Below are 12,177 nucleotides of genomic sequence, written 5' to 3' on the forward strand. Positions count from 1 at the left end.
GGCATTTTTTTTGCACTTGTGATGAGGTTAATAATTTATTGAATTTTTGTTTATTATATGTTATCAATGTGCACTGTATTTATGAGCTTCATATAATCATATAGCATGGAAACAGGCCCTTCAGCCCAAGTTGCCCACACCGACCAACATGTCCCATCTGCACAATTCTCACCTGCCTGCGTTTGGCCCATAGGCCTCAAAACCTATCCTATCCATGTACCTGTCTCCAGCAGGCCCTGTTTACATGTCATGATCTAATCTAAACAAAAACCTCCCAACCTCTCTACCCATCCTTGTCTTCTTTAAACTTGTTTTGTGAGCAAGTCTTCTGTCACCCATCCTTGGTATCTGAACGTCAGAGTTTTATTATCAAGAAGCTGGTGAGATTTTTAATTAATACAAACAAGGGTAGGTTAGGCAGTTTACAACCCAATGGCATGAACAATGTCAACCTATGACCTGCCACGCTTTGTCCTGCCACTCCCACCTTTCTTCTCCCCCCTACAATCAGTGTGAAGATGTGAAGTAGGGTTTCTATCTGAAACGTCACATCCATATCCTCCAAAGATTATGCCTGAGATTATGCCCTTAGTATCCTTAATTTTTAATGACTTACTTCAATTACTTAAAACCAATTTCCCGGCCCCCTTGATTCTAGAGCGTTGCCGTTTTGCATGTTTTGCTGGACCAACAGAGGTCATGGGGGGTGGGGGCAGGGCTCAGTTACCGGCCCGTAAAGTTGCTCGTGGAAGTCAACTTTGGGAACGGATCTGCCAGCTCTGGCTGGACTGGATTTACAGAGTCCCAGCCACAGGGAGCAAATTCGACCCGCCGATCGGCCGCGGAAGTCCCAATGAGGTCCAGATCAGCTGCCTCACCCAGCCGAGGTATCACATTTTGGGATGGACTTCCAGCGAGGATTTTAATTGTGTCATTTTGTCCAGATTAAAAGAGGCACCGGACCACCAGTTGCTGGAAAGTCAGTGGTGGACCTGTGTTTATAGCTTGGAGGTTTGCCTCTCTCTGCGATGAGCCTCTATGGCTTGGCTATATTTCCTTGAGTCCTGATGAACATTCTGCTCTCCATTGCATTCTTTTATCTATCCAAACACAACAGCTGAAACAGTTGATGTGTTCTCAGTGATTCCGCTTTGTAATTGTCTCTGCGTTAAACTCCATCTCATGCAGAGTTTTCCCCAAAACAGTTGTTCCTTTTGGCTGCTGAATCGTCTCCTCATTGTTATGTTTGGAGTGACTCGTGGAATGAATATTTAAAAAGCCACAGAGTTTGCCAATTATTCACAACTGCGAACCAAACAGAATGTTTCCTTTTGGATTAGTTCTGCTGTTCCTATCCAAAACTAGGAACTGCATACAGCTCGTTATTTATGCCCAAGACAGGAAATGTTTAGAGGGCTCTGTGGCATATGCGGGGAAATGGGATGGTCATAAGGTCATAAGTGATAGGTGCAGAATTAGGCCATTCGCCCCATCAAGTCTACTCATGGCTGATCTATCTTTCCCTCCTTACCCCATTCTCCTGCCTGCTCCCTTTAACCCCTGACACCCATACTAATCAAGACACTATCTATCTCTGCTGTAAAAGTAGCCTTTGAGTACCTCCACAGCCTTCTGGGGTGAAGAATTCCACCATAGTTGAGAAGGAGCTATAAGTTGGGTCATATGCAGGGTGATGGGAATGCCAACTTAGTCTGCATGGACAATGTGGGCCAAAATGTCTGTTACAGTCTTTTATAGCTCTTTGACTCTAAGCGGTGAAGCCAATTCATCCTCACTCCCTTTGCCAATAAAATCCAAGAACATTGAAGATTATAGCACAGGAATGGACCCTTTGGCCACAATGTCCGTGCCAAACATGACGCCAAGTTAAAATAATATCCTCTGCTTGCATATGATCCATATCCCTCCATTCCCTACATATCCATGTGCCTCTTAGACACCACTATTGTATCTGTCTCCACCACCACCAACCTGGCAGCTAGTTCCAGGCACCCACCACCCTCTGCGTAGAAAATATGCCCTGCGCATTTGTTTTAAACTCTGACCTTAAAGCTTTGCTCCATAGTTTTTAACATTTCCACCCTGGGAGAAAGATTCTGACTGTCCACCCCATCTAGACCTCTCATAATGTTGTATTGAATGATACAATAAGACCTTTAGGCCTTATCTATCTCCCCTCTGCCACAGCTAAGCAGCCCACTGAGTAAGCTGTCCCATTGACAGTTCCTACAGTGCGGCGATTCATTGTCTCAGTGCTGGGGCACCAGCATGGGTATTTCTCCTCAAGCATATGGAGCAGGATTTTTCCTAGATTCACGCTTTTCCCAGAATGGCTCCATTTACACGTCACGCTGCCTTGGCCACTCCCTCTTCTCCACTCTCCCATCGGGCAATAGGTATAGAAGTGTGAAATCGCACACCTCCAGAATCGGGGACAGTTTCTTCCCAGCTGTTATCAGGCAACTGAACCATCCTACCAACAACTAGAGAGCAGTCCTGAACTACTATCTACCTCATTGGAGATTCTGGGACTATCTTCGATCGGACTTTACTGGCTTTATCTTGCACTAAACTTCCTTTATCATGTATCTGTACACTGTGGACAGCTCGATTGTAATCATGTATTGTCTTTCTGCTGACTGGTTAGCATGCAACAAAAGCTTTGCACTGTACCTCGGTACATGTGACAGTAAACTAAACGAAACTAAAGAGAATGGTGCCTGTATGAATCATGGTCAACGCACATTCGCTGTCTAAAGCTTCAACACTGAGCAGGTTGCAAACAAGTGATCACAGGAATGGATGGGAGATCAATGGCATCGCTTTTAGAGATACAGTCGGGAAACAGTCCCTTCAGCCCATCCAGTCCAAGCCTACCAAGTCGGCTGACTCATATTTCTGCATTTGGCCCACCGTCATCTAAACCACTTCTTTCCTCGACATAATTTACCCATTTAGAGATACAGCATGGAAACAGGCCCTTTGGCCCATCAGATCCATGCTGACCATCGAATACCCGTTCACACTAGTTCTATCTTATCCCACTTTCTCATCCACACCCTTCACATCAGGGGAAATTTATAGAAGGCCAATTAGCCTACATCTTTGGGATGTGGGAAGAAAGCCGAGCACCTGGAGTAAACCCACAAGGTTATAGGGAGAACGTGCAAACCCCACACAAACCGCAAACGAGGTCAGGATGGAACCCGGGATCTCTGGCGCTGTGAGACAGCAGCACTACCAGCTGCACCATTATGCCGTCTCTTTGTTCCTTTATTTTTGCTAATCTGCCAATGAAACCCCTGGCAAACAATCCCCCATCAGGTCTGGCCTTTTGTGCTGCTCCATCCAAATAGGGAATTTCAAATCGCACTTGTCCGGCTAAGAAAGCTGCCCTTGGCCTCTGTTGTATTTTGACCACTGATTTTCTGTGTTGCAGAGTTCTTCGAAAGCATCGCAAGCACCGTCTCCTTGGGGAACGAATGGAAAGTAAGTTTTCTTTCTTCATTTCCTGGCTTCACAAGCTTACAGAATTTTAGAGTGATGTGCTCCCACAGATTCCCTGTAAAATGTGTTCCCAAGAGAGGTTAGAACATTAAACATAGATGGTCCAACAGGTGGAGGGCTTTCAGCACATTGGCCTTCATCAGTCAGAGCATTGAGTATCGAAGTTGGGACGTCATGTTACAGTTGTGTGAGACATTGGTGAGGCCGCATTTAGAGTATTGTGTTCAATTTTGGTGACCATGTTATAGGAAATATGTTGTCAAGCTTGAAACGGTTCAGAGAAGATTTACCGATACCAGGGTGTTGCCAGGACCTGAGGGCCTGAGTTACAGGGTGAGGTTGAGTAGGCTGGGGCTTTATATCTTGGGCACCGGAGCATGAAGGGCGATCTTATAGAAGTGTGCAAAATCATACGAGGAACATAACGGTTGAACGGACAGTCTTTTGCCCAGAGAAGGGGAATCGCGAACCAGAGGACATAGCTTTAATGTGAGAGGGGAATGATTTAATGGGTAACTTTGTTTACACAAAGGGTGATGGGTGAATGGAACATGCTGCCAGAGGAGGTAGTTAAGGCAGGTACTATCGCAGAATTTAAGAAACATTTAGACAGGTACGTGGATAGATTAAATTTAGAGGTATATGGGCCAAATGCAGGCAGATTAGACTAGTGTGGATGGGGTATGTTGGTCGGCGTGGGCTGGTTGGGCTGAAGGGTATGTTTCCATGCTCTATGACTCTATGAGTCTAACAACACCACTAACGTATCTGCCTCAGCAGCGTGTTCCAGTGTTAAATATAATGTTTCCCTCTCAACTTAAAACTGCATAACCAAGTGCCTATCTAAAAGCATCGTAAACACCACTAACGTATCTGCCTCAGCAGCGTGTTCCAGTGTTAAATATAATGTTCACCTCTCAACTTAAAACTATACCCTGTGGAGTGGCATGTTCTCCCTGTGACCACGTGGGTTTCCTCCGGGTGCTCTGATTTCTTCCCACGTCCCAAAGACGTGCAGAAAAACCTACACTGATCACGGGAAGAACGTACAAACTCCGTACAGACAACGCCCGTAGTCAGGATCGAACCCGGGTCTCTGGCGCTGTAAGGCAGCAACTCTACCGCGGCACCACTGTGCCACCCTCAGCTATCTCAACAAAGTTCTGAGGCGTAAGAGTGACTTTCTAATAGATTAGCCCACTATTACAAGTGCAATCAGGTCACAAACACGGCATCAGTCACATTTGTTTTATATTTAACATGCAATCATTTCATTCTGTCCCCTCCTGTCCAGAGACTTTATATAACCTCGCTACACACAGCCAGTTTCCAATAAAGGCGAATTGTCAACAGTTAAAGTGATTTACCTTCCTCCTGTGTTGCAATCTTTCAATTTAATATCGACCTTTAGACTTGGAGTCACAATGTTTACGTTTACTGAAAAGTTGATGAATATTTCATTGATAGATGTTAAGATCCAGTTTAAAAGCAATCAAAGTCACGGATGATTGGCAAGTAGCAGTCACATTTACAAGGCTTTTTGTTTGTGATTATGACAGAGTTCAGCCGGATTTTATCGGGCCTGAATGCTTTTCAATACAACATTTATCCCTGTCGCCTGTCAGACAGAATAAGGAAGGGCTGAGAGTAATTATTGTGAATAAAATAGCAGAACTGTGATTGATTTCCGCAATAAAATCATACATCATGGTGTTAATCAAGCTCCTCTTGAATGCTTGCAAACTGTTTAATTTATTGATCATGAAAGCAGCCCATTTTTATAATGAACACAGGGACTGCCTACAGGATCAGCAGCATCTGCTTCCTCCTCCACTGCTGTTTGTCTCTTAATTATATTAAGAGTTTTCAAGGAGATAAACAAGCTGGACTTGAGCCAGTTCTTAAGCTCTCTCCCAATAGAGCCCCGCTCTATCCTGGGTTTGACCCTGTGACTTACAAGGTCAACTGATAACATCTCTACACCTGTTAATTCTTCAAACCAGCACATCTTTCATCATGTCATAACAAGGAACTGCAGACCTACAACGTCCTGAGCTACCATCTACCTCATTGAAAACCCTCGGACTATCTTTAATCGGACTTCACTGGCATTTATTTTGCACTAAATTTTACTCCCTTTATCCTGTATCTGTACACTGTGGATGGCTTGATTGTAATCATGTATAGTCTTTCCGCTGACTGGATAGCACGCAACAAAAAATCTTTTCACTGTACCTCGGAACACGTGACGATAATAAACTAACCCAAACAGATGCTGATGTACACCAAACATATACACAATAAACTGGAGTAACTCAACCAGTCAGGCAGCATCTCTGGAGAAAATGGATGTGATGTTTTGGGTCGGGACGATTTCTTGAGTTTGAAGACGGGTCCAAAACTGAAATGTCAGTTATCCGTTTTCTCCAGAGTTGCTGCCTGACTCGTTGAGTTACTCCAGCATTTGGGTACATGAGATTTTGTTTGCCTGCTCTATTAACAGCAGATAAGAACAAACAACATAGAGCATTAGAACAAGATCTTCGGCCCACAACGTCTGTGTCAAACTTGATGCCAAGACCCAGTCTTAACTGTCAGCACATGATCAATATCCCTCCATTCGTTGCATGTCCATGTGCCTATCCAAAAGTCTCTTGATGCCACTCGTATCTGCCTTTACCACCTCCCATAGCACCATAGGAGAGTTCCAATTTAAAAATAAAAGTGCAAGAAACACTATATAGGTAAGGCCTCATCTGTGGGAAGAAGAACAGAGTTAATGTATCAAGTTGACGACCCTTCATTAGAACTGATTATGCCTGGAAGAATAGAGGCAGTGAATTAAACAAGTAAATACAAATTAACTAAAAACTGCAGATGCTGGAAGCCTAAAATATAAACAGAAAATGCAGGAAACACTCATCAGGTCCGGCTGCATCAGTGGGAAGAAAAAAGAGAGTTGTTGTTTTAGGTCAAAGACCCTTCATCAGAATTTTCAAGTTACTATTGACTTGAGGGATAGCAGTTCCAGCATACAGGACCAATTATCGCTTTCTGGATAAGACTGAGAGTAATACTGCATGCAAAAGAGCATAGTGGTCAGGATCGCAGACAGTTTCTTCACAGCTGTTGCCAGGAAGCTAAATATTCCCTTCACCATCTACCTTATTGGAAACCCGAGGACTATCTTTAATCGAACTTCACTGGACTTTATTTAGCACTAAATTTTATTCCCTTTATCCTGTATCTGTCTACTGTGGATGACTTGATTATAATCATGTACAGCAGTCTTTTGGCTGACTGGATAGCACGAAGCATAAAAGCTTTTCACATGTATCTCGGTACATGTGCCAATGATAAACTATACTAAAGGCCACACCTTGTCCAATAAAGGTTGAGGTGCTGACTCAAATCTATGTTTGTTTTAGTTTTTAGTTTCAGAAATGCAGTATGGAAACAGGCCCTTCTGCCCCACCAAGACCATCAATCACCCATTGACATTAATTCCATGTTATCCCACTTTCTCCTCCACATGAAGAGCAATTTGTTACAGAGGCCAATTAGCCTCCATAACCCGCATGTCTTCCAGACATGGGAGGGCAGCGGAGCATGCGGAGGAAGCTTTTCACTGTAGCTCAGCACACGTGACAATAATAGGTTCTTGCTTGGTAAGGGTGTCAGAAGGCAGGAGAATGGGGTTGAGAGGGTCAAATGGCCTAATTCTGCTCCTAGGCCTTATGAACTAATGAACTAAACTAAACTAAAAGGTGGCCATGTGGACTTCAAGATTTCGTGGCATCACCCAGTTTTGGTTTACAATCCTCTTTCTATTTTTTTTGTGTAGAACCACGGGAACAGCCTCCCCTTTGTCACCCAGCCCATCTCCAGTCAGCTCCGTCGGGTCTCATGGGAGCAGCACCAGTACTACTGCGTCTTCACCCTCAGCAACCATCAGCATTCCCCAACGGATCCACCACATGGCTGCCAGCCACGTCAACATCACCAACAACATCCTCAGGAGTTACGAGCACTGGGACACTGCTGACAAGTTGGCCAGAGAGAACAAAGGTCAGTGCGCTGAGGCTATGCTCCCTCTGCTTGTTGATACAGTGGAATGTAGAATATGGGCATGATGGCGCAACAGTAGAGTTGCTGATTTACAGCGCTAGAGACTCGGAATCCATCTTGATTCCATGTGTTTGTCTTGATGACGTTCGTACGTTCTTTCTGTGACCGCGTGGGTTTTCCCCGGGTGCTCCAGTTTTCTTCCATACTCCAAAGACTCACAGGTTTGTAGGTTAATTGGCTTCAGTAAAAAAAAACTGTAAATTGTCCCGAGTGTGCAGGATAGTGCTAGTGTACGGGGTAATCGCTGGTCGGCGTGGACTCGGTAGGCCGAAGGTCCTGTTTCCACGCTGTATGTCTAAGCTAAACTAGACTCTACAATCAGTCTGAAGACGAGTCCCAACCCAAAACATGCCTGTCTGTTCCCACCACAGATGCCATTGAGTTCCTCCAGTGCTTTGTGCTTTGCTCAAAATTCCAGCAACCGCAGTTCAATGCGTCTCATGTGAACCTGCAACACTGCAGTTCTGAGGCAGCAGCTCTACCAGCTGTGCTACCATGCTATCTCTTCATTGGAATGAGATTGAGATGGACACTGTAATGAATTTCCAGAGAATAATGTTGAAGAAGGGTTCCAATCCAAAACTTCACCTATCCTTGTTCTCCAGAGATGCTGCCTGGTCTGTTGAGTTACTCCCGCACTTTGTCTACTCACAGAGTTTCCAATCACAACTTACTAAAACGATGTGCTTTAAGATGTGCTTGGAGGATCCTAGATGTAAACTAATATCATCCTATCTGTCTGTTTAGAAGGTTGACAATCCCACATTCACAAATGATTCCGAAAAGTCCAATAAATTCAATTTCTGGGCACTTTGGAGTCCTATGCCAACTAGTGAAATGGATGTTAAATGGTAATAAAAAAAATCTAGCCAAATTATGCCTAATCATGTAAAGCACTTCAACGCTTGTTTGTGATATTTAATTAAAAGTTTAAGGTTAAGAGGTTTTACATCAAGGCACATTACAGCTGAGTGATCTTGCTTGCACTGTAGTTAAGATGAAAAAATATCCACTTCATGTTTTTTTTTTGCTTTGTGAATTAACAAGGGATAATATCAACCAAATGTATTTCATTAGATGCAGATAAATTGCAAATTAGTCATAAAGAATGCCATCAAAGAGAATCTACAGGAAGCAAATAGCCTGTATTAGGATCTTAAAATAGAGCAGTTTATGAGGCAATGAATGTGGAATATAACAATATGACAATGTTTAAAATAATATTGCAATAATGCCTTCTAGCTGCATTGAGTATGAGATTTCAAGCTATTTTGCAGAAACACGTATTATGTGCAGTTCTGGTCGCTCCTTTACAGGAAAGATGTGGAGGCTTTGGAGAGGGTGCAGAGGAGGTTTACCAGGATGCTCATAAAGGGCCTGTCCCACTTGGCGATTTTTTTCAGCGACTGCTGGCATCATTGATTGACATATCAGGTCACCAAAAAATTCGAGTGATGCAGCGTGACACGGCGTGATGACATATGATGCAGCGGTGACACAGCGTGATGACGTATGATGCGGCAGTGTCGCGGCATGATGACATATGATGCGGCAGTGATGCGCCGTGATGGCGCGGTGTTTTTTCATGCATCGCAACATTTTTTTGCTCCCCGCTGGATTTTGAAATGTTCAAAATCTTTTGTCGACAGTGATATGATGCCAGCAAAATCATCAACTGAGACAGGCCCTTAAGTTTATAAATTCATCAGTTATAGGAGCTGAATTAGGCCCTTTGGCCCATCAAGTCTACAACATGGTTTCGATCATGACTGACCTATATTTTCTTGCCTTTCTCCCCTTATCTCCTGATACCCTTACTAATCAAGAATCTGTCAATCTGCGCCTTAAACATACCCAATGACTTGGCCTGGACAGTCGTCCACAGATTCACCACACTGGATTAGATGGTTTCAGCTGCAGGGAGAGGTTGGAAAGACTTGGATTGTTTTCTCTGGACAGTCGGAGATTGATTTACATAAAATTATAGATACATAAAATTACGAGAGAAATAGATAGGGTAGACAGTCAGAACCTTTCTCCCAGGGTTGAAATGTCCAACACTAGAGGGCATAAGGTGAGAGGAGGGAAGTTTGATGAAGATGTGTTGGGCTTGTTTTTTACGCAGAGAGTGATGCAGGCCTGGAACAGATTGCTGGGAGTGGTGGCAGAGGCAGATACAGCAGTGGTGTTCGAGAGGCATTTAGGTAGGCACATGGAAGAGCAGGGAATAGCCGGTATATGGTTCATGTACAGCAGATGAGAATAGTTTAACTTGCCATCATGTTCGGCAAAAGCATTGTGGGCTGACGGGTGAGTTCCTGTTCTGTACTGTTCTATGTTCTATAAAAAGAGGCCATTCAACCCATCAAGTCTATGCCCGCACTTAGAGCAATCCCTTTCCATCATTCTGTGCTCCAGCCAACCTGTTCTGTGTTCTAAGTCACATTGTTCATTTTTTCTTTCCTTCTTCGTTGCAGAATTCTTTCACGAGCTGGACACATTGATGGGGCCACTAACGCAACACAGTAGCATGACCACCCTGGTCCGTTACACCCGGCAGGGACTGCATTGGTTGAGGGTGGAAGCCCACTTATTGTAGTGACTGTGCTGCACGCTGCTTTTTAATTTTCCGTTCAGTTGGCATTTCCATCTCTACCTCTGCCAGGACCACGATCGGCGGATGCCCCCCCCCCCCCCCCCCCCCCTGCCAGACCCGGGCACCGAATCCAAACCACCGGCGATGTATCTCTATCCCTCCCCCTCCCTCCCCCCGCTGCCCTGCAGCCTGCCCCTGCCAGAGGACATTGTCTCCCCATGGCCAGTAGTTTGACCGAGAGCCTGTGCTTCGAGGGAGGGGAGGAGAGCCCCAGCGGGCCACGAGGAGTGGAGGAGTGAAGTACCAACGTCATATGTTTCTGTGCTTTCATCTGAGTGCATCGATTTCTGCTCGCCTTTGCGAAGACAACAGGCATTGTACACTGCCCAAGGGCCAAGACAAGTCAAAACCAGGAAAAGTATGATGTGTCTGAGAGAGAGAGAGAGAGAGAGAGCGAACTAAAATGAAAGAAGCGACTATGCCGAGTTACGAATGGAAATTCCCAACAAGAATCAGATCCAAATAAATCATTGTTGTGCTTCCTTGTGACTCAGGCTGAGAGGGGTAAGCACTGGGTCATGGCAGAATGTTTGAACGTCAGACTGTGAGCCCTGAGGTCAGAACAGAGTCTGACATTTACACAGGCAAGTCGTGTGACTCTTGATTTTGTACCCTTTCTAAAGGAAAACGTACTCGAGTAGAAATGGAAAACTGAGCATTGAACAGAGGTCTGCTCTACTTGCTTTCTGCACAATGGGGACTCACCATCTCCCATGTTGTCAGGTATGCCTTAGAGATTGGTGATCACAAGCACTTTTTTTTGTTGCAAATATTTATTAGGATAGAATTCCTAACACCTAGGTAATGTGTGAAGGAAAATTTCCACGGTCCTGGCCTTGCCATTTATAAGGATGAGCCCAAAACTTGGGCTGTGTATATTTTCAAAGGTGAATTTCAGTCCTTCCAATCGTCATGACAATATCTTCAGACACATCCAGCTTCTATTTTCAGCACCAGGAGATCTTTGATACTCTTGTGATCTTTTTTTTATATATCAAGTTATGCCACATTGTAACCCATACCAAAATATGGAACTGAAAAATTTCCTCCAACTGTGATAAGATGATGCTTGAACATTTGAGGGGATGGAACGTTCAAAGAACTAAGGTATCTCCAAAGTGGACGAAAGGATCTATTGAGAGAAAAAAAAAACAGCGGTTTGAAGTTACCGATGCTCAAGTACTTAAGATGTTTCAGTGGGATTCCTCACTGCTTCATTATAGTGGACGTGGTGTTAATTTGTGTCATATACATGAGTTGGCACCTCGCCGTTAATAACCAAGGGTGCAATTTCGGAAAGTAGTTGAGAGTGCTCATTTGCAGATACCTCATGCGCCTGTCCAGGATCAAAACTACTCAATGCTAATGAGGTTCCTCCATCATATCAAAATGCATCTCAACTTAAGCAAACTGAATTAAGCAGAACAAAGGGCCCTGTTCGCTCAAAGACCATCTCAGCCGAGGTTTATATGTAAGGAGCTGGAGAGAATTATGGACACTAAAAACTGGAGTAACTCAGCGAGTCAGGCAGCATCACTAGAGAAAAGGAATAGGTGACGTTTTTTGGTCTGATCTTTGAGTCTGAAGAAGGGTCTTAACCCGGAATGACACCTCTTCCTGTTCTCCAGAGAAGCTGCCTGACCCGCTGAGTTACTCCAGATGGAGATATTTATGGGTGGTTATTGGTGGAGGCATGACATGCAATATCAGTTCTTATGAATTAAGAGTCATTTAGATGTCCTTCAACCATCCCTCACCCTGTCTCTCGTAAAAGGTACAATTATCATTAATCCAATGTCCATCATATATTGTTGAGCTTCAAAAGATAAATGCAATGCAGCAAAATCGTAAAGAACTCATGCTAG

The 12,177-nt window shown here is 44.2% G+C and overlaps 1 protein-coding gene across 4 annotated transcripts in view; it reads left to right on the plus strand.

Moving 5' to 3' along the window:
* Window positions 1-10,355, plus strand: part of aff2 (AF4/FMR2 family, member 2) — a 452,626-nt gene extending 442,271 nt beyond the window's left edge. For all 4 annotated transcript variants that reach the window (XM_055643996.1, XM_055643998.1, XM_055643997.1 and 1 more), the window contains 3 exons: window positions 3,461-3,510; window positions 7,373-7,596; window positions 10,134-10,355. In XM_055643996.1, coding sequence (XP_055499971.1) covers window positions 3,461-3,510; window positions 7,373-7,596; window positions 10,134-10,255 — 396 coding nt within the window. In that variant the 3' untranslated portion in view covers window positions 10,256-10,355. The remainder of the gene's footprint in view (window positions 1-3,460; window positions 3,511-7,372; window positions 7,597-10,133) is intronic.
* Window positions 10,356-12,177: the final 1,822 nt, after the last annotated feature.

Source organism: Leucoraja erinacea, chromosome 12 (assembly GCF_028641065.1).
Source record: "Leucoraja erinacea ecotype New England chromosome 12, Leri_hhj_1, whole genome shotgun sequence".
NCBI classification, from domain to species: Eukaryota; Metazoa; Chordata; class Chondrichthyes; order Rajiformes; family Rajidae; genus Leucoraja; species Leucoraja erinaceus.